This window comes from Oreochromis aureus, linkage group 8 (assembly GCF_013358895.1).
Source record: "Oreochromis aureus strain Israel breed Guangdong linkage group 8, ZZ_aureus, whole genome shotgun sequence".
NCBI lineage: Eukaryota > Metazoa > Chordata > Actinopteri > Cichliformes > Cichlidae > Oreochromis > Oreochromis aureus.
In genome coordinates this window covers 326,296-349,601 of record NC_052949.1, presented here as the reverse complement: position 1 = coordinate 349,601, position 23,306 = coordinate 326,296, and the positions used below count along the sequence as shown (strand labels likewise).

Sequence of the window (23,306 nt, the reverse complement as noted above, 5' to 3'; positions counted from 1 at the left end):
CTCATGACTTCTTCCAACCTTATAAACAGTACCTCAAGTGTTTGTTGTTTTTGCTGTTGTTGTTGTTGATGATCAATGGTCATGGCAATTTGTGTATTAAGTATCAAGGAACTGACCTTCCAGCCCATTGTTCACCAGTGGGACAGTTTCACTCATTGTGCAAATGTCCTGTTTATAAGGTTGGAAACCTGCCGTCAGCCGAGACTGCAGAGTGGATGAGTGATGAAACGTTTCTCCCGATGAAAACGTCCAGATGAACAGAATCAAACTTTTGGGAATCTGAAAGTAAAGAATATGAAAACAGAATTCAAATATAGCCTTAGACTACTGTGTAAAGCCAAAAACTACAAACAAACTTTTTATCCATATATTGATGCTTGTAGAACAATAACATTGTTGTGTGTGTGTGTGTGCCTGCTGCAGTGTGTCAGTGCGTCTGTACACAAAGAAGAGGACGATGATGATGAAGAGGAGGAGGAAATAAGAGAAGGAAGACGGAAAGACAAGCGCCCTGTCGCCTCAACTCCTGTGCCTGGGTCCCCATGGTAACCATTGTTCTGTAACATTATTGTTGTTATTGATGATTATTGATTTTTCAGACGTTTTAGCCTAAATTCATTAAAAATTAATCAGTGGCTGATCTGGACGTTTCCGTTGTTTGTACTGTGACTCCTCTCTGGTGTTACCATGGCAACCATGAACCGATGCAGTCATCTGGTTGTTTTGTGTTTTAAAGGTGAGACTGCAAACAAAAAAACCAACGGCGCTGAGGATGCTGATTGTACAGACTGTCATCTGTGTGTCTGAGAAAAATCAGACACACCCCTTAGTCGGTAGCAACTATAACTTCACTTCTCTGTTTTTCAGGTCATGTTTGTGTTACTGTATTAATACAAAAGTTGAATCATTTAATCGCAGAATATTTGTCTTGTTTTATTAGAGAATGACTGAGCAGTCATCCATCTTTACCATTATCTTCCACATCCACTTAGCTCCTGGATTTAGTCGAATCATTTAAGCTCCTGGAGTCATGAACCTGAACTTACTGGACACCAGAGATGGGCAGTAATGCGTTACTTGTAACGCGTTACTGTAATCTGATTACTTTTTTCAAGTAACGAGTAATGTAAGGGATTACTATTGCAAAAACGGTAATTAGATTATCGTTACTTTCACGTAGGAACGCTGCGTTACTGCGTTACTAAAACCGTGATTTTTTGCGAGAGTGTCTCATGACAGTGACGTAAGCGAGTGCGGCGTTCGTGACAACAGCTGTCTGCAGACCAACAATGGATAATATGTCGAGTGCAGAGAGAGTATGAGCGTGCAGCGTTTAAAGCGTGGAAGTACTGACCTTACTTTGAGTTTGATTCCATAAAAAGTGACAAAAACATTAGTGTCCACTGTTCACTGCGTGGGAAGAAAACTTCTTTTTACAGCGATAAAACCCCTTAACTTCCGAGCAAGCAGCGAGTGCGCTACGACGTAATGTGAAACTCACAGAGAAACTCGCGGATTCTTCCACTGACCGCTGCGGCACACCTGCAACAGGGTAAACCTCCGCCTACCCCACTCCTGCTTTACAGGTGAAAATGGAGCAACAGGACCGCTGAGTCTTTGATTTTATTTATTTTCTGCTGTGTTTTACTTGCATCTATTTGAAAGAGTGAGTGTAAACACAAAAACATATTTTATTTTATGTGCTGGAATGTGCAGAAAATATGTTTAAATGTTAAACAAATTTCTTCCAGTCAGAGAATGTTGCATATAATTTAATTTTTGCTTGATGGATAAAGTTAAAAGATTAAAACTAATAAAACAAGTTTTAAAAAGAGACGTTTCCATTTGATTACATTTTGTACGATGGATTATGCAGAAAAAGTAGAATTGGGCTGAAAGATCTATCGCTTTATCACCTATTCAGGTTGTAAATCGTGTTTTTAAAAAGTAACTAACTAAATAACTAAGTAATTAATTACTTTTGAAAATAAGTAATCAGTAAAGTAATGGATTACTTTTTTGGGGAAGTAATCAGTAATTAGTTACTGATTACTTTTTTCAAGTAACTTGACCAACACTGCTGGACATTGTCATATGCCTCTTCCCTGTCCTGATTTATGTCCCTGTCCTGTCCATTTTCAACATTATTGCTCCGCTCTCTTCTGACTCATGGATTTCTGAAATGTAATGGATTAGATTAGGTTATATTCTATCTCTTTGTTCTACCAGCTTCTGCCTTTAGGGGGCGCCACAGCAGATAGTCTCTTCCTACCTCAGCATCTTCCTCTGTCACACCAACCCTCCATATGTCCTCCTTCACTACATCCATGAATCTTCTCTGAGAACTTGCTCTTTTCCTCCTGCCTGGCAGTATCCTATCTTGCTTCTACTAACTTTCATTCCTATTCTCCCCGGAGCAGACGTTCACCTCTCCAGGCTCTCCTCCAGCTGCTCCCTACTCTACTCACAATGTCACGATGTCATTTGCAAACGCTTTACAACTTCATGCCTACCATCAACGTGGGTCCTTTTCTCCTTCGTCAGTGTCCAGCCTCACGTCCCCCACTATAAGCCTTTTCCTTTGCTACCTCTCTCTACTATCTTCATTTCCCTTACTCTCTCACCTTTTCTTTTATATTAAATCTTTATTTTGAACATTTAAATTATTCCTAGTTAGAAAAGAAAAAAGCATGATACCATTCTCTGGTGCTTATCCTTTTCAGGGTCACGGGGGGTTGGAGCCTATCCCAGCTGTCTTAGGGTGAGAGGCAGGGTACACCCTGGACAGGGTGCCCGTCTGCCCCAGGGCTAACACAGAGACACAGACAACCATTTACACTTATGGGCAATTTAGTTTTCTATTAACCTATCCCCACTAACAGCATGTCTTTGAACTGTGGGAGGAAGCCGGAGTACCCGGAGGGAACCCACACAAACACGGGGAGAACATGCAAACTCTACACAGAAAGACCCCAGGCCTGATGGGGGAATTGAACACAAGATTCAAGATTCAAGAGCTTTATTGTCAATACAGTAGTATACACAGTATACAGTGTACCGAAATGCTGTTTCACCCTAAGCCCCCCATGGTGTATTTATAAATATATAAAGGATATATCTCCAAGAGATATAAAACTAGGAATTACAAATAAATAACATGCTAAATTTCAGTAAAATTAAGGGATAAAAAGGTACTAATTACTAACTATACAATTCTATACAATACTATATTGGTAACTATATAATATTAACTGTACGATAAACAAAGACAGGACAGAGATAATACAAAGTGGAATGTGCGGTAGGTATTGAATACCAGTTTCAAGTTATTGTCAGGATATTATTGACGAGACATGACAAAGACGTGCAAAATGCAAAATGTGCAAATATAATATAATTTAGATGTGTGTTCAGAACAATGTGACTGAGTGTGCAAATAAGCATGTTGTTCCCAGGTCCAATTTGTAGTGAATTTGTGGAAGTTTTTGTTGTTTTTGAGTCTTTTGATGAGTATTGTAAGGTGTTTGTAAGGGTGTATATGTATATCATGAAAGATGGCGCCAGTGTGCTCGGCAGGCCGTCCTCCTCCTTGTCCTTGCCTCTCCTTTCGAACCCTCCTTTTTTTACTTTTGCATTGCACTCCTCATTCTCTTGGTATTATGCTCATCAGGTGGCAATGCACTAATTACTTATGACTGACAAACACTATTAAATCTTTGATTCTCTCATTCCTATGGTTTGGATCCATGCTGGACTCTGGGAGACGGCACCCTGTCAAGATCGGACTCCTCCACCAGCATATCCTGCCTGCCCCTACCCACCCTGTACAAGAAACGCTATAGGAAGTGGCGCCAACGGTGTGGCATTCGCGTCCGTCTTAAGGCTTACCTTAAAGCACAGGCTATGGCTAATCCGCATGCTAACATGGATATTCTACATCCTTTCCCCTCCGCCCGTGACTGCCTTCTTGTCAGATCGCTTAGCGGTCGGCGGCTCTGCTACATCGGGCAGGAAGTCTACCCAGTCCTCCCAGGGGCATGCCTGCCTATTCGGACCTGGATAACGTCTTCCAGAGGTGGCGTGGATCACAGCAACCTAAGCCATTTGCGACGCACTACGAGTAGAGACATGGCGCCCATGAAACGGATGGCTCTATTAAATGTAAGGTCGCTGGTGAATAAGACTTTTGTTTTAAATGACTTTTTCCTTGCCTTGGGGCTGGGCGTTTTGTTCCTGACGGAGGATTGGATTCGCCCTGGTGAGTCGTTCTCCTTCTCTGAGCTTCTCCCCCCAGACTGTGCCTTCTTCAGCTCACCTAGGCTTACGGGCAGAGGTGGTAGCTTAGCCTCGGTTTTTAAAAATAAACATAAAATTCGGCAGCTCCCCTCCCCTACCTACCCTACCTTTGAAGTTCAATTATTGGAGTTGGCCAATTCTTCTAAAACTCTACCGACCGCTGAAATACAACAAGGCTTTTATTCATGACTTTGCTGATCTATTAGGATCTGTTCTTTTTAAATATGACTGTGTTCTTATCACTGGTGATTTTAATATTCATATCTGTTGTAAGGATGATCCATTAGCCAAAGACTTTCTTGCTCTAACTGACTCTAAATGAACCAACCCACTCTAAAGGCCATACCCTTGATCTGTTTTTTCCATATGGCCTGGACATTTGTATTAATGACATTGACAATGTTTGGGATCTCTGACCACTTCCCAGTTATTTTTTATGTTGATTTATGCAATACAGAAATGCACCCTGAGGGCCTCCGACGCCCTATGCACATAATTAATTCTGAAACTGTGGCTAATTTTTCTGTGGTGTTCCTTAATTCTGCACCCACTATTCTTGATTGTCCCGTACCATACAGTTGATGACTTGGCTAATTCTTTGCTATCCACATGTTCCTCTATCCTTGACGTTGTAGAACCTATTAAAATGAATTGTCCTCGAACCAATTCCCAAAGTTGGTTAAACGACTCTACACGTGCCTTACGACGTGTGTGTCGCCAAGCTGAGAGGAAGTGGAAAAAAGATAAGCTCCAGGTATTCTTTGATATCTTACGTACCAGCCGTCTGTGTCACAGTCTGGCAGAGGCAGACTATGTGTTGCGAAAAAAGACTCAAATGCAGACCGAAACGGAATGTGAAACGTGACGTGGATTAACAAAAAACTAGCAGTTTATTAAGGCTGGTAAAATAAATACAACTAAAACTAAAACATGAAAAAACCTTAAACATGGAGAACTGGCATGGATACCTGGAGACACACCATGAAAACACAGGCGACCTGACAAGGAATGACTGAAAACACACGGACTAAATACACACAGGAGGATAATGAGGGAAATGGAAACACATGGGGAAACAGCTGACACACATGAACATAATGATGTCACAAAGGGAGAGTAAAACTAAACACAGAACACAGGAACACAGGACTTCTTCAAAATAAAACAGGAAACATAATAAGACGCAGACATGAGAACATGTACTCGACAACATAAGACACACAGACATGAAACACATGAAGGGCAAGGGAGACTTAACAGGGGCTGAAAACACAAGGGGAAACTAATAAGCAAATGAACTTAGATAACCTAATGAACTTAAACATGAACCATAAACATCAAAATAAACTAAAACTCAAAACGCTGGGTCAAAAGACCCAGGATCGTGACAGTCAGATGTTTCAAAATGCTGCTAAAATGGCTAAAGCGGCTTTCTTTTCTGCAATTATTGAGACTAATGGCCATAATCCTCGAACGCTGTTTAATTCAGTGGTCAATCCCTGTCATGAAATGCCGACAGTGTCTTCTCCGTCTCTCTGCGAACAATTTTTAAATTACTTTGCAGATAAAATTTTATCTCTTAAGTCTTTACACCCTTTAGTTGTGAGCCCTGCTTTCACCCCTGGATGTTTATCAACTTTTCATCAGTTTGAGCCGGTGTCACTACCTGCCCTTAAGCAAATAGTTGAACAATTGAAAAATACAAATTCTGTACATGATATTCTCCCATCACGCATCATCAAGGATGGTTTTGATGCAATTGGGTCCAGTATTTTAACTCTAATGAATTCATCATTGCTTTCCGGCCTTTAAACATGCTGTAGTGCAGCCTGTTCTCAAAAAAAGGAGCCTCGATCATAATGACTTTGTGAACTACAGGCCAATTTCCTAACTCCCGTTCCTGTCCAAAATCTTGGAGAAGATAGTTCTCTCACAACTCCAGGCCTATCTGGATACGAACAACATCAGTGATAAATTTCAATCTGGCTTTAACTGAAACAGCTCTGCTGAGAGTCCTTAATGCTGAAAGTCCTTCTAATTGCCGATTCAGGTCGTTCTCCGGTCTTAGTCCTACTGGACTTGTCCTCAGCCTTTGATGTGGTGGACCATAATATTCTACTAACGAGGTTAGAACATACAGTTGGCATTAGAGGTGACACCCTTAACTGGTTTAAATCCTATCTTTCGAACCGGTCCTCCTGTGTCACTCTGGGTACCTATTTTTCCTCTGCTGCATCCTTCTGCTTTGGCGTGCCCAATGTTATTCTCACTCTATATGCTACCGCTAGGCTTAATCTTTGAAAAATACATGTCATTTCATTGCTATGCTGATGATATACAAATTTACTTTCAGCTAACTGATGATGTTGCTCTGTCACTGCACTGCTTCCTAGAGTGCATGAGAGAAGTCAAAGAATGGCTTTTGGGCAACTCTCTTATCTTAAATGAAAAGAAAACCGAAATTGTGGTGTTTGACAGTCATTTCCCCCGGGGCCAACTAGTTGATACCTTTGGATCCCTTGCCACTTTTCTCTCTGACACTGTTAGTAATCTAGATGTGCTGCTGGATAGCTCTATCAAATTTGACAAACAAGTGTCCTCTGTAGTCAAATCTAGCTTCTACCAACTGCGTCTTATTTCGAAGGTAAAGCATTACGTACCACATAAGGATCTTGAAAAGCTTATTCATGCCTTTGTGACCTCTAGATTGGATTACTGTAATTCCCTTTACTTTGGTCTCCATGCTGCTCTTTTCCATAGATTACACCTTGTCCAAAATGCTGCGGCACGCCTGTTGACTGGAACCGGAAGGTTTGCCTCTATCACCCCTGTACTTGCTGATTTGCACTGGCTTCCCATCAAATATCGCATCGAATTTAAAATATTGCTGCTTACCTTCAAAATTATAAATAATACAGCACCTAGCTATCTTGTCGAACTTCTTAGACCATACACCCCTGGGAGAGCCCTCAGATCATCCGGCCAATTACTCTTGGTACAGCCTAGATCTCGGCTTAAGACCAGAGGTGACCGTGCGTTTGTTCTGGTTGCACCTAACCTGTGGAACAACCTTCTCATTGCTATTCGCGCCTCTGACTCCATCCAATCATTTAAATCACAATTAAAAACTCAGTTATTTAATCTTTCTTTCCCGGTTAGTTAACGCCTGTATTTTATACTTAATTCCAATTTTATCTTTCTATAGATCTTCGTCTACTTAAAATCTGTGTGTGTTTAGCAAGTTTGATTTGATATTCACTTTTATTCTTGTGTAATTAGTGCCACTGACCTGTTAGCATATTCAGTACTTTGTTACTGTTCTTAAATTTTAATGTTTTAATCTGCTGTTTTATTGTGAAGCACTTTGGTACACCGCTGGTTTTTAAATGTGGTATATAAATAAAGTTGTATTGTATTGTATTGTCCTTTTGTGGTAGTGAGTTGAGGGCTCTGACTGCTTGGGGGAAGAAGCTCTTGCAGTGTCTGGTCATTACAGTTTTGATGCTGCGAAACCATCTGCCAGATGGAAGGAGGGAGAACAGTGCATGTGAGGGGTGGAAAGTGTCCTTCACTATGCTGTTAACACGTCGGATGATGTGCCTGTTGTAGAGTTGGGAGATGGGTGGGATTGGGCATCCAATAATCCTCTCTGCTGTCCTCACTATCCACTGCAGAGGCTTCTTTTCAGCGACGGTGCAGTTCCCGTACCAGATAGTGATGTAGCAGCAGAGGACACTCTCAGTGGTTAACTGGTAAAATGATGTGAGGATGGGAGGAGGGAGACTGGCCTTCAGTTTCCTAAGAAAGTGAAGACGTTGTTGGGCTTGCTTTATGATGGTGGTGGTGTTCAGGTTCCAGGAGAGGACAGCTGATATGTGCACACCCAGGAACTTCACACTGTTGACCATCTCAACAGCAGATCCATTGATGTGCAGTGGGGTGTGGGTCGGTGAGCTCCTCCTGAAGTTAACAACCATCTCTTTAGTCTTCTGAACATTTAGAGACAGGTTGTTGTACTGACACCAGTCCACCAGGTGTTATACCACCTCTCTGTATTCAGACTCATCGTTGTTGGTGATGAGACCCACCACTGTTGTGTCATCTGCAAACTTGATGATGTGATTTGAGCCGTACTGTGCAGTAAAGTCATGTGTTAGCAGGTTGAACAGGAGTGGACTAAGGAGTGGCTATCCTGTACTCAGTCTGATGACTTTGGAGGTTTTATTTCCTATGAAGACAGATTGGGGCCTGTCATTTAGAAAGTCCAAGATCCAATTGCAGAGGGAGGTGTTTATTCCTTCTAAATCCAACTTCTTTACCAGCTTCTCGGGAATGACTGTTGAATGCTGAGCTGAGTTTTCATGTGCCTCAATACTAGCCTCTCAGAGCACTTAGTGATGATAGGCGTAAGTGCCACCGGCTGGTAGTCATTGAGGCAGGACACAGTGGATTTCTTTGGCACTGGGATGACTTTTGTGGTTTTGAGGCATGCAGGTACCACAGCTGAGCTCAGTGATGTGTTTAGGATGTCTGTGAGGATGCCTGTGAGCTGGTCAGCACACTCCCGAACCACCCGGCCAGGTATGTTGTCAGGTGCTGCAGCGTTTTGCGGGTTTACTCTGCAAAGTGTCATCCTGACATCTGCTGTGGACAGACAGAGTACTTGGTCGTTGGAGGAGGGGGGCATCTTCCTTGCTGGCTCTTTGTTCTCTGCCTCAAAATGTGCAAAGAAGTCATTTAGTTGGTCAGGCAGGGAGGGATCACTGCTGCATGCCGGAGGTGTTGGCTTGTAGCCCGTGACTGTTTGGATGCCCTACCACATGCGCCGAGTGTCCTTTGTACTGGTGAAATGTGTGTTGATCTTATCTGCACATTGCCGCTTTGCCTCTTTGATGACCCGTGATAGGTCTGCTCTGGCTGTAGTGTAAGCTTCTCTATTTTTGGACTTAAAGGCAGAGTCTCAGATTTTCATCAGGTTGCATAGCTTTGCAGAGAACCAGGGTTTATGGTTTGCATAGGTGATGACGGTCTTGGAGACAGTGACATCCTCAATTTATTTGCTGATGTAGCTGGTCACTGAGGTTGTGTACTCCTCCAGGTCCATGGTGTCTGAGTATGTAGCAGCTTCTCTAAACATATCCCAGTCTGTGCATTCAAAGCAGTCTTGGAGAACAGGTATGGCCCGCTCTAGCCATGTTCTCACCTCTCTTAGGACCTTCTTGCTGTGAGGCAACAGTGTTCACCACCGTGCTGCATATATATGCTGCCCAGTTTGATACTTGATGTACCGATTATATATAAGCAGCTCAAATTTCATGCTTGAAAAGGAGGAAGAAGTGTAAATTAATCTAATCTAGTGATGGGTCCTGCAACACTGACGCACCGACGCATGTATCAAGCTCACCCAGCGAAGCCTGTATCGGTGCGTGCGTCGCTTTAAGAAAAAGTCACGTGATCGATACAGCTGCTGTATCGATCATTGCCAACGCGCCAAACTGTGTTTAAAAGGTACCGCATCCGCATCTGCCAAGGGAATGAGTCGCCACCAAAAAACCCCACAAAATTACTCTCGCAAAGATAAAAAAAAAAAAACATCTCTCCATAACAAAATGTAATCTATCAGAATAGGAAAAACAGCAATGTGACTGTAAATTAAGTAAATTAATTATTTCATTTTATGCAGGTTAAATGTCGCATCTGTTCTGCATTTCTTACACAAACAAAAGCACCTCCTCAGTGTTTAGGCATTACAGAGCCAAACATGAAAATAAGACAAACACACCGAGAATGAACACAGGTTGGCCTATATAGACACTGAACAGCTTTATCGTCATTTTTTTTTAATTAATATGTGTTTTATTATTTTGAAATCAAGCATCTAGGAAGACTGTTCTGGACCAGGCAGTCCTGAATTTTATTATAAAGGGCTGCCAACCCCTTAGTATTGTGGAGAGTGTCAGAGAGAAACATTCCACAATCAGAGGATCCTTTAACGTACTGGGGGAAAAGGAAGACATCTTATCAGAACCTTATCCACCTGGCTTTACAGTTTTTGTGTACCCCATCTTCATCTGTGCCTGTGAGTTTTCCAAAGCTGTGGAAATGGTGTAAAAAAACGCAATAGACTGAATGCAAAAATATTGGATAAACTTATTTTTCTGAATAGAAATTTATAATAAACTCTGAGCCAAATGGGTAATATTACATTCACAGTACTTTCATTTTAATTTTCACTTAATGTCATTCACAATATCTTCTTGATGCATTCTCAATCATCCAGGAAAGTAAATCTCCAAAAGTTGATTCTGTTCATCTGGACGTAGCGTTTTGTGGGAGAAACGTTTCGTCACTCATCCAAGTGACTTCTTCAGTCTCAGCTGACTGCAGGTTTCCCCAAACCTTATAAACAGTAAATTTGCATAATGACTGAAACCAGCCCACTGAAGGAACAATGGGCCGGGTCTCTGTGGCTTTTAAACCCCAAAATACACTGCGCCAAAAACTGGTCCACCCCAAGGATCGGGTCCCCCAACACAAACAGAGTAACATAGTGTACGCTGTTAAGTGCCAGGAGGATTGTCAGGATTTATACATCGGGGAAACCAAACAACCTCTAGCGAAGCGGATGGCACAACACAGAAGAGCAACCTCATCAGGCCAGGACTCTGCAGTTTATTTACACCTACAGGCCAGTGGACACTCTTTCAATGATGAGGATGTACACATCCTGGACAGGGAGGAACGCTGGTTTGAGCGCGGAGTCAAGGAGGCCATTTACGTGAAAAGGGAAAGACCATCTCTGAATGGAGGAGGGGGCCTAAGGGTACATCTTTCGCCATCTTACAATGCTGTGATTGCAGCCATTCCCCAACTCTCTGTGAATGGTACTCATGGCCATTGATCAGTGTTCTTTGATCAGTGGGTTTTGGTCAGTGATTGTTGATCAATGGTCATGGGAATTTGCATAATTATGATTAAGGAACTGACCTCACAGCCCATTGTTCCTTCAGTGGGCTGGTTTCAGTCATTATGCAAATGTACTGTTTATAAGGTTTGGGGAAACCTGCAGTCAGCTGAGACTGAAGAAGTCACTTGGATGAGTGACGAAACGTTTCTCCCACAAAACGCTACGTCCAGATGAACAGATTCAACTTTTGGAGTGGTCATTCACAATATATTTTAAAGATGTCTACAATATCTGCAATATAAAAGATATAAAATGATTCCATGGAAAGTACAATACCTTACAGTGTACAAGTATGACTAGGTCATTGAATCAGTGTCTGTTGTGAGTCTCAAGTCAGTTGCCTGCAATGATATTTAAGGTCCAGCAGGTGTCAGTATGGAGCAAAACAGCAACACTGTGTCGACACAGTATCGATACAGTTTGGGGAATGTGCTGAAACGCTTCACGAGGTCTCATCTACCCATCACTAATCTAATCCCTTCCTCTTTATTCAGTAACTCCTATATTTATTGTCCTTTAAGTTAACTTTCCCACATCTCATGTACACTTGGTGTAGGAGCCATTTTTCTTATGTGTGCCGCTAGGGGTCACCTTTTGTGTTTTACGATATGGTGTCTATGTGAACGTATTTGAGGTAGACGCACATAATTAGCGGCAGGTGTGCTGTTGTTGGGAAGGAGCAAACAGTTTGTGACCCCTGCGCTGTTCTGATAAATGGTGTTGGATGAAGAGAACTGTTAACAACAAATGCAACTGATGGAAGTGGAATAAAGATGTTAAATGGACAAGATAAGTACAGCTGGAGTTGTTGGACTGTAACAGGTTTCATTCATAACAGTAACATCGCGTCACCCCCGCCAACGAACACCTCAGAGGCTTCAAGCGTAGGCTTAGCCTCTACACATACATTTACATTCATATACATGTACACAGAGTACTTCCATACAGTGCATACCCCATAATCGTTATACCATATTTAATAAGCAAATCTATTTATACTATAGTAAGTATATGTGTGTATCTACCCATGTCATGTTTAGGCTGTGTGGCAGGCAGGAATGGACCCAAATGCAAACTCACGGGGACAGAACTTAAAGCCCCCAGCGGAGACGGGCAGGTGCTGGCCGGGTTCCCCAGAGCCGCCAGCGGAAACAGAGGCAGGGCCAGCAGGTGTGGAGACCCCCGGCCACGGGGACACTAACTGTAGCTGCACAGGGCTCGCAGCCAGCTTAGAATGCAATGGCTGGGGCTGTGCAGGGTAAACAATCTGTCCAAGCTTTGTCAGCACAACGCAGTCCTTAGCTGGCAAAGTGAGCTCACAAGAACTTTCAGCAGAGGAGGGCAGTGACTGAACAGGTTGCTGAGCAAGAAACTGAGGTGGTAACAGAATGGATGACTGAGCAGGTAATAGAGCTGACAACCGAGCTAGAGACTGAGCTGGTGACAAAACAGGAAACTGAGCTAATAACTGAGCTAATCACTGCGCTATGGACAAGAGTACAACTTGAAGTGGTGGTTGAGCAGGTAGCTGAACTTGTGACTGGGCAGGTGACTGACTCTTGACTGCTCTCCTCCGGGGAACAGGAACGGGTACTGGGCCGGGCCGAACACCAGCCATCCCCACCCGAGGAACAGATACGGGTGCAGGGACGAGCTGGGATCTGGCTGCCCTTACCCTGGGAGCCAGTGTAGGTACAGGAGCTAGCTGGACCTCTGCTGCTCCCACCCGAGGAACTGAGACGGGTACAGGAGTCGGCAGGGTCACAGTTGCCCTCACCCATGGAACTGGAACAGGCACAGGCAATGACTGGGCGTCCACCATCCCCAACTGAGAAGCAGGTACGGGTGCAGGGACAAATGGAGCCTCAATTACCCTGGGAACTGAAGCAGTGACCTCAGCCACCCCCACCCAAGGAACTGGTACGGGTGCAAGGGAAAGCTGGGCCCAAGCTGCCCTGGGAGCAGGAACAGGAGGTGGAGAGCGGAGCTCAGGAGCGGTAACAGTCACTGGGTAAACTAGGTTAATGGTGCCAAACACAGTTCTAGCAATCAGAGACTTATGGCAGGCTGGTTTCAGCAACTCTGCTGTTCTTAAGCTTCCCGTGTTAGAATTAGCAGTCTTTGAGACAGTCTTTGTATAGACCGATTCAGGCTTAGCAAATTCTGGGTCAGTAACTCTCAGTTCAGAAGGAGTGATTACAGAAGCAGGTGTATTTTCACAGGCCGACCCAGCATAAACTGGCTGGTGGGCTGCGCAGTCCGGGGGTGTAACAATATCAACAACAGTCTCTTGAGGTGTAAACTCTGTGTTAACAGGGACTGGCACACAAGCATGGTGAACTGGTTTACATATAAATGATGGCGGAACACAAAACTCAACCTGATTCATTAGTTCTGAGGCACTAAGTCCAAACATTTTAGCCAGTTTAACTACGGCAGGTGCCACCTTCTTGCTATTAACACTTCTCAGTTGTGGCACAGAAAAAACCACAACCTGAGAAACTGACAGAGCAACACTGGGAGTCACAGATACAGGAGCAGGTTTACTGGATTTCAGGAGAGCTGGTTTAAAGACTAAACTGTTCATAGCAGAGGAATGACTAACAGTCTCTGTGTTAATTGGCTCAGACAAAACACTAGGAGTAGACGTTAAATTGGCTTGCTCAGCAACACAGGTCTCATTCTCAGTAACTATTTGAGAAGCTGAGTGTGCAATGGCTGGTTGAGGAGTCGGCTGGGTAATACCAGAAATGTCAAAAGCCAAAACAGGTTGGAATATATAACAGTCACTAGAAGGAGCATCAGCTACTGAATACACAGTCCTAGATTGTTTATTCTCCTCAGCATGAACTGACTTATTTGGAACCGAAGGTTGTGGGATGTAGCTGGGCTCAGGCTGGTAAACCCCAGAATTTACAGGCTGAGGAGTTAAACAGTCCAACAGGGAAGCAATGCCAGCAACAATTTGCAGGTGAGTCTGGGGTGGCTCTTCATACCGGAGAGGCAGCTCCGGGCGGATGTGTATGGTGGAAACGAGGAAGTCCTGGATGACGGGGTGTGGCACGCCAAATAGCCAGGGAAGTCTGGAAATTGTGCTCTGCAACCAGATGGCTAATTCCTCCTGATATTCCTCCACAGGCAGCACTACCCACTTGCATTCTTCTGTCATGTTTTGGCTGTGTGGCAGGCAGGAATGGACCCAAATGCAAACTAAAGGGGGCAGAACTTAAACTCAAAAGCACAGCTTTATTGCTGGGAAACAGATCATACAAACAATACAAAACTAAACTGGGAAAAACTATTTATTAGTGATGTGTCCTGTGTGTCGAAGCTTCGAATCGCGCTTCGGGTAATCTCGGGGGCGTGTCTGTGAAGCGCGTATCGAGGCTTGCTTTGATTACGTATGCAGTGACGTTCGAGGCTTCGCGGGCAGTCCGTACCACGTGACTGATTCGGGAACTGGTTCACTGGTTCGCGCCAGATTCGAAATAAAATGGGCAGCAAAACACAGCTGATTCCCCCATCACATTGTGTTGCGGAATTGGATTGTTTACGTGCTACATAGTTACTTGAGCATTTCTTCTTCGATGGAGCCTGCAAGGAAGAGATTTGTTTTCTCTTCTAATAAAGTATGCACACAGTAATACATATCACAAATGATAAGTACCATAATATAAATAAACAACACTACAGATCCTATAACCTGATTTATGTCTTTTAGTTTATTAAAAGTGAAGCGCCACACAGTTTGTGTCATTATCCAGATGTACATAAGCATGATTACACAGTTATAGGGGCGGGTTTTGATTATCGATTAAAATCGATTCTCGCTTGGAAAACGTGATATTGTTTAATTAAAATCCTGAATCGATTTTTAATATAACTTTATTTTGCCCGAAATGCCAGAATCTCAGGTTAAACCTCACAAAAATTTCAACAACCACCAAACAGCTAAAACAGTAAGTGACAGCAGGTACACGGATTCTGCACAAAGACGCAAACACAAAGCGCCGAACCGCTGACGGATCAGAATCAGTGAGATGTCGCCTTTCTCACCCGACGACACGGACACGGTCGGGGCTGAAAGGACAGCTCACTGATTCTCATGTGTCGGCGGGTCCGCGCTGTTGTTACGCCTTTTGCGCTGATTCTGACGCTGCAGGTTTTATTTCTCTCAAACAATATTGACTGAACCAGCAGCAAAAGAAGATCCAAACTACGCTTCACATAAACATCGTCATGAATTCCTCTGACTTTTGCTGTTTTGCTTCCACCACGATAAAAATCACACTTCATGCACAGCTCTCTCTCCTCTCTCTCTGTACTTGAAGAACAGTTTCCGTCTAAAAATCTGTTTTCTGCATTATTCCCTTGCTTGTTACGCACAAGTCTACCGTTGTTTACAGCGCTGTCAGCCGCTGTTTTTTCCTTTTACTTACTACCGAAAAGAAAACCTAATTTCTGCTGTTCAATAGGCTACCAAACAAATTTAAACTTTTTAAAATTATGCAAAATTGCAAAACGCTTAGCCGTGTCTCTAAACCTCTGTAACTTTGCTTTGCTTCATTCAGCAGCATCAGGTAATGTTCATATGTTGATGAATGGCTTTCTTTCGTTTTTGATCTGCTGCAGAATATTTTTATAAATCGTATTTCTGTTTTATCCTTAGCTGCTTTGACACAAAGGCATCTGCTGTGATGCTCACACCTTTGATAAAGTCTCGCCAGTGTCAGCTTTCTTTTTATAGATATAAAAATATAGAAATGTACTGATCCATGATCTGAATTATAATATTTCTGACTGAGGCACAATTTCCCCTGATCAAATCCTGGATCGAATCGATTCTAGAAATCAGTGACAATACGCAGGCCTAACAGTTACACAATCATACCAAAACTCTGTCCTGATAGTTTCCACTTTCTCTTTTGTATCAGACATACTGAGACAATATTTGGGATAAATAACCACGAAAACAATCTATTTATTCAGTTTAGAGGTTTACACATCACATCATTATAATCACAGAGCCTATTTCACTTAAATCGTCCACTTGATGGCGCAGTAGAGCAAATGAATCATCACAATGCTTCGAACCATGAGTCGACCAGTTGGATGGAAAGCTTCAGCTCATCACGAGGCTTCATCTCACCATCACTACTATTTATAAAGTGCACCAGGAGACACAGGGAGAATCACACACAGCTATGAGGGACAAGGCGACACAGAAGAGACGTGGACATAAATACACAGAGGGTTAACGAGGGAAGCGGGAGCACATGGGGAACACAGGTGACACTGATAATCATAACGAGACACGGCAGGAGTAAACACAACACTGACGTACACTGACGGGAGACTATCAAAGTAAAACAGGAAGTACACAGAGGCGCAGACCGGAGGGGAGGTGAGAACACGGGAAGAGCACAGACATAACGGGCTGGGGAAAACATGGAATAAAACACGAGGAGAAACAAGGCATGGGGACTCACAGATACGTGGAGGGAGACACAGGGGTAAAGACATGAGGGGAAATCTAATAAACTAAACTGAACAACCTAGGAACCATAGAATGAATAAAGAACAAAATACAAAAACAAGAAAACCAAGAACGCTGGGTCAAAATGACCCAGGACCATGACAACCCATCTATCAGTGTTGTGGTTACACTCATATATATATCGATGTGCATGTACATGCCGAGGCATTATTGTAAATGTGTGAAAGGAGCTGTTAAGTGCACAAAATATGTGTTACACAGACATTCTTTTATTTTTAGATCGTTTGATTGTATTCTTCTCTGCGAGACTGAAGCCGCACATAATTAGCTTGTCAGGAATGGATCAATAATCAAAGATGTTTCAGCCCTGTTGGACCTCCACCCTGTCAAAAGTCTTCATGGGAGGAGACTCAAGATGGTGCTCATGGTAGATGATTCACTTCTGATGATGTCATCAGATTGGCCCCTAGGCTCATAGTATGACCCTTGTTTCGTGATTCAACCATCTGTGCTTGTGTGTCTTCAGGTGTGTGGTCTGGACTGGAGATGATAGAGTTTTCTTCTTCAATCCCACAATCCATCTCTCTGTGTGGGAGAGACCGGGAGAGCTGATTGATCGAGACATCAGCCACATCATCGAGGACCCGCCCCACAAGAGAAAGAAGACCTTACCTTCAGGTCTGACCCTCACCTCTCTATCCTTCACCTGTGTTTCAACTGTCTCACTTCACGCTTTAACTGTGGATTTTACATCTTCATGACAGAAATCAGCTCTAGCTGTCAATCAACTGGTCTCCATAGGAATGATGAAGATGAAGATGATGACCTTAAACACAGCAACAAGAGGAACAGGTGAGTCTAAAAGATGCAGGAGGTGAAAGTTCTCAGTGTTTTTGTTTATTTTGTTAGTAAAAGTAAAGATGTTGCTTTGCTGATGTCATCACCAACCTGTAGTCTCATTGGTTCTTTATTTTTAGAACAGAGGAGTCGATGTCTCTTGTTCCCCATCCAGGAGGGGTTCAGCTCCTCCCACTGGAACTCCGGATCGCTCACTTCAAGGAAATGATGCTGGAGAGAGGGGTAACATTAAACTCAACACACATGCTGTACACAAGCACTCATTGAAGTACAATTACACCTGAAGTACAAATGTTTCACTCAAAACTGGAAATACTGTGAAACTCTCAGGATACAGCAACATTTTACAGGTAAAAGAAGTGCATTCATTTTCCAAAAATACAAAGTTTTAGTCGTACAATGTCTTTGTTGATGAACACGCTGGAACCTTTGAACCTGCCACACTCACACATAGTCTGCATACAAGACACCAAGTCGTCAGCATACACTTGCTAACACTGAAACAGATTTGCTCGTTAACCGTACTAATATATTTAGTACCAGGTTGAACCTGGCTTCACCCGGGAATACCTGATGCTAGCGTGCAGCTAGCAGGCCGCACTCTGCTCTGCTGGGACAGGACAAGATACAGAGCACCCCCCTCTGCTCCGGTAAGAGCAAGGGGGGTGGGGGGGGGTGGGTGGGGGCTCTGTATCTACGTGCATGAAAGCTGGTGCATCAACAGGACAATTATAAACAGTCACTGCTCCCCAAACCTCTACAGAGAGAGCTAACAGTAGTGACCTTCACGTCTGTGTACATTCCACCCGATGCCAATGTAAACACGGCACTCTCCATTCTACTGAACATCATTAACGAACAGCAGCAAGCCCAACTGGACGGTGTTCACATAATTGCGGGTGACTTTAATAAGACCAACATAAAGACTGTACTCCCAAAGTTCTATCAGCATGTCAAATGTCCCACCAGAGGAGAAAACACTCTAGACCATGTTTACTCCAACATCAAGCATGCATATAGAGCCATACCCCTCCCCCACCTCGGCCAGTCCGACCACCTCTCCCTCCTGCTCTCCCCCAGCCTACACCCCCCTCAGGTGCAGTGCCAGACCCACCACAAAGACGGTTACAACCTGTCCTGAAAATGCTCTCTCCAAACTGCAGGACCTTCACACAGACAGACTGGGACATATTTGAACACCAGGACCTAGAAACTTTCACAGGATCAGTTCTGGACTACATCAAGTTCTGTACTGCAAATGTGACAGTGGACAAAAGCAATCGGGTTTTCCCAAACCAAAAACCCTGGATGACCAGCGAGGTCCGCTCACTCCTCAAAGCCCGCGATGCCGCCTTCAGGTCAGGTGACAGAGCTCTGTACAGGGCTGCTCGAGCTGACCTGAAAAGGGGAAAAAGCCAAGACAGACCACAAAAGAAGGATAGAGTTCCACCTGTCCAGCAACAACACACAGGAGGTGTGGCAGGGAATACAAGACATCATCAACCACAGAAGCTGTGAAAACAGAAAACCTGAGTGTGCAGCTGGCAGAGGAAATAAACAGCTTCTTCGCCCGCTTTGAAACACCACAACAGCAGCACTCATCTGCCTCAGCCCTGCTCCCATCCTCATCCTCACCTGGTTCCTGCACCGCTCCATTCACTGTAATGGAGCACGATGTCAGACGTGTGCTCCTAGCAGTGAACCCCAGGAAGGCGGCCAGTCTAGACAGAGTACCTGGCAGGGTGCTAAGAGCATGTGTCCACCAGCTCACCCTCATCTTCACCAGACTCTTCAACCTCTCACTGGATCAGGCAGCCATCCCATCCTGTCTAAAATCAGCCACAATCATCCCAGTGCCAAAGAAGTCTCCCATCACCAGCCTGAATGATTACCGCCCTGTGGCCCTCACACCGGTAATCATGAAATGCTTTGAGAGACTAGTCCTTCAGCACATCAAGGATTGCATCCCCCCAGAATTCGACCCCCTCCATACCGCGCAAACAGATCCACAGAAGACGCCATCGCCACAGCCCTCCACTCATCCCGGACATCCTCATCACCAAACTGGTCACTCTTGGCCTCCCTCCTCTCACATGTGCCTGGATAAAGGACTTTCTCACAAACCGGCCCCAGACTGTAAGACTCGGCTCTCATCTCTCCTCCACTCGCACACTGAGCACCGGCTCCCCACAGGGCTGTGTGCTGAGCCCCCTCCTGTATTCTCTCTACACCCACGACTGCAGTCCGACCCACAACAACACTCTCATCATCAAGTTTGCTGATGACACCACGGTAGTCGGACTCATCTCAAAGGGAGACGAGGCAGCCTACAGAGAGGAAGTCCTGAAGTTGGCAGCCTGGTGTTCAGAAAACAACCTGGCACTGAACACTAAGAAAACCAAAGAGGTCATTGTCGACTTCAGGAGACACAGCACCGACTTAGCCCCCCTTTACATCAGCGGGGAGTGTGTGGAGAGGGTCCACACCTTCCGGTTCCTTGGTGTCCTCATCTCTGCTGACATCTCCTGGACAGACAACATCTCAGCGGTCATCAAGAAGGCCCAACAGCGGCTGCACTAAGGCGGACAGCAAGACTTCAGAGTGTAGTCAAGGCAGGACAGAAGATCATCAGCTGCCCTATAATTCAATTCAGTTTTATTTATATAGCGCCAAATCACAACAACAGTCACCTCAAGGCACTTTATATTGTAAGGTATACCCTACAATAACACATACAGAGAATGTATTATTGTATTGTATATCCCCTCCCTGATGGACATTCATTCCTCCCGCTGCCTCAACAGAACAACAAATGTGAGTGAAGTTGGCCCCCCCACCTTCTTCAAATCCAACAAAAGTGGTATCAAACGTTTGTGCTACGTTTGTGCTACGTTTGTGCTGGTTTGTGCTGCAAAAATTGTTGTTTGTGCTGCTTCTGTTTTAAAGATATTAATAAAATGTAAAGGTCAAAAGGTCAACCAGCCCCCCCACATTACCCAAATCAAACAAAATTGATGTTAAACGTTTGTGCTATGTTTGTGCTGGTTTGTGCTGCAAAAATTTTCGTTTGTGCCGCTATCATTTTAAAGATATTAACAAAAATTTCTAGAGGTCAACAGAGGTCAACCAGCCCCCCCACATTAATGGAATCAAACAAAATTGATGTCAAACATTTGTGCTGGTCTGTACTGCAAAAATTTTTGTTTGTCCTGCTATCATTTTAAAAATTTTAATAAAATAACGTCTTGATAAGATAAGATAAGATAAGATAAGATAAGATAAGATAAGATGGCCTTTATTAGTCCCACAGGTGGGAAATTTGTTTTGTTACAGCAAAAGTGCAAAGTTATGTAGCAGAAATTAGAAAACACTGGAATGCAATAAAATAAAATAAAATAAAATAAAATAAAATACTATGTACAATAGAATAAAATAGAATAGAATAATATATACAATAGAATAAAATAGAAATACAAATACTATATACAACTGAGTAGGAAAATACAAAAACACAACTTCGTCAGAAGAAGAATTGCACATATAGCAGTCTTATTGCACATGTGTGGGTTTGTGTGTTTGATCAGCTGCAAAAGTCTTTATTGTAGAGTCTGACAGCAGTGGGGAGGAAAGACCTGCGAAATCTCTCCGTCCCACACCGTGGGTGCCGCAGTCTCCCACTGAAGGAGCTGCTCAGTGCTGTCAGAGTCTCCTGCATGGGGTGGGAGATGTTGTCCAACAGGGATGACAGCTTAGCCACCATTCTCCTGTCACTCACCACCTCCACTGGGTCCAGAGGGCATCCTAGAACAGAGCTGGCCCTGCGGATCAGCCTGTTCAGTCTCTTCCTGTCCCCAGCAGAGATGCTGCCTCCCAGCAGACCACACCATAAAAGATGGCTGAGGCCACCACAGAGTCATAGAAGGTCTTCAGGAGTGGGCCCTCCACTCCAAACGACCTGAGTCTCCGCAGCAGGTACAGCCTGCTCTGCCCTTTCCTGTAGAGGGCGTCTGAGTTATGAGTCCAGTCCAGTTTGTTGTTCAGATGAACACCAAGGTACCTGTAGCTGTCCACAGCCTTGATGTCCATACCTTGGATGTTCAGTGGTTGCAGTGGAGGATGCTTGTGCCTGCGGAAGTCTACCACCAGCTCCTTGGTTTTACTGGCATTGATCTGGAGGTAGTTCAGCTGGCACCAGTCCAAAAGTCCTGAGTCAGTCCTCTGTACTCCTTGTCGTCCCCATCAGTGATGAGGCCGACTATTGCAGAGTCATCAGAGAACTTCTGCAGGAAGCACTGGGTGGAGTTGTGGGAGAAGTCTGCAGTGTAGATGGTGAAGAGGAACGGAGCCAGAACTGTTCCCTGTGGGGCCCCCATACTGCAGACGACCCTGTCCGACACACAGCCCTGAGTCCTCACATACTGTGGTCGGTCGGTGAGGTAGTCCAAAATCCAGGTAGTGAGGTGATGGTCCACTCCAGAGTTCTCCAGCTTGTCCTTCAGAACCGAGGGAAGAATAGTGTTGAAGGCACTGGAGAAATCAAAGAACGTGATTCTCACAGTGCTCCCAGCAGTCTCCAGGTGAGCGAGGGAGCGATGTAGGAGGTGAATGATGGCATCATCCGCTCCAATGCCAGGCTGGTAGGCAAACTGAAGTGGGTCCAGTGATGAGCTCACAAGGCGCCGAAGCTGAGCCAGGACCAGCCGCTCCAGGGTCTTCATCAGGTGGGATGTCAGAGCCACCGGCCTGTAGCTGTTGAGGTCCTTGGGGCATGAAGTCTTTGGCACTGGAACAACACAGGAAGTTTTCCAGAGCTGTGGGACTCTTCCCAGCCTCAGGCTCAGGTTGAAGAGGTGCTCCATCACACCACACAGTTGGTCTGCGCACGACCTGACGACCCTCGAGCTGATGCCATCTGGACCCGCTGCCTTCTTGGCTTTAATCCTCCTCAGTTCCCTCCGAACCTGGGTGGTTGAGAGAGACAGGCTGGAGCCTTGTGTTGAGTGTGTATTGGATGCTGTTGTTGGGGGTGGGGAGGAGTGAGCAGGGTGAATAGAGGAGGTGTGAAGTGTCTGAGGTGTCAGAGGTGGAACAGCAGCAGTGGGGGTGAGTAAGTCTGCAGCCGATGTTGGAGACTGCCTCATGATGCGTGCTTAATCATCCAGGTAAGTAAATCCCAAAAGACTGATTCTGTTCATCTGGACATTTTCAGTTGGAGAAACGTTTCGTCACTCATCCAAGTGACTTCTTCAGTCTCAGCTGACTGCAGGTTTCCCCAACCTTATAAACACATGTGAGTGAAGTTCGCCCCCCTACCTTCTTCAAATCGAACAAAATTGATGTCAAACATTTGTCCTGCAAATTATTTTGTTTGTGCAGGTTATGTTTCCCTAATCTTATAAACAGTACATGTACAGTGAGAGAGAGATGTTACATCTGTCTTCACTTGCATCCCAGTCATAGAAGCGTTGGAGGTAGTTCATAAGAGATTACAGGATCACCCCAACCTCAGCAACAGGACCGCTCTCAGCACTGATCAGTTGTGTTTGCTTTTGGAACTGTGTCTTAATTCCACCTATTTTGCATAAGGGTCAGTACTACAGGCAGAAACCTAGGTGTGCCATGGGTTCCCACAGGCCCCTGGTCAAAGTCACCAAACCAGTTCGTAAGCAGGTACAGGTGTGGCCAGAA

At 44.5% G+C, this 23,306-nt stretch overlaps 1 protein-coding gene across 4 annotated transcripts in view; it reads left to right on the top strand.

Moving 5' to 3' along the window:
* The window catches only part of LOC116318188 (transcription elongation regulator 1-like protein), a 93,198-nt gene that overhangs the window by 54,640 nt on the left and 15,252 nt on the right, over nucleotides 1–23,306 (top strand). For all 4 annotated transcript variants that reach the window (XM_039616490.1, XM_039616489.1, XM_039616491.1 and 1 more), the window contains 4 exons: nucleotides 424–545; nucleotides 17,287–17,438; nucleotides 17,525–17,612; nucleotides 17,738–17,840. In XM_039616490.1, coding sequence (XP_039472424.1) covers nucleotides 424–545; nucleotides 17,287–17,438; nucleotides 17,525–17,612; nucleotides 17,738–17,840 — 465 coding nt within the window. The remainder of the gene's footprint in view (nucleotides 1–423; nucleotides 546–17,286; nucleotides 17,439–17,524; nucleotides 17,613–17,737; nucleotides 17,841–23,306) is intronic.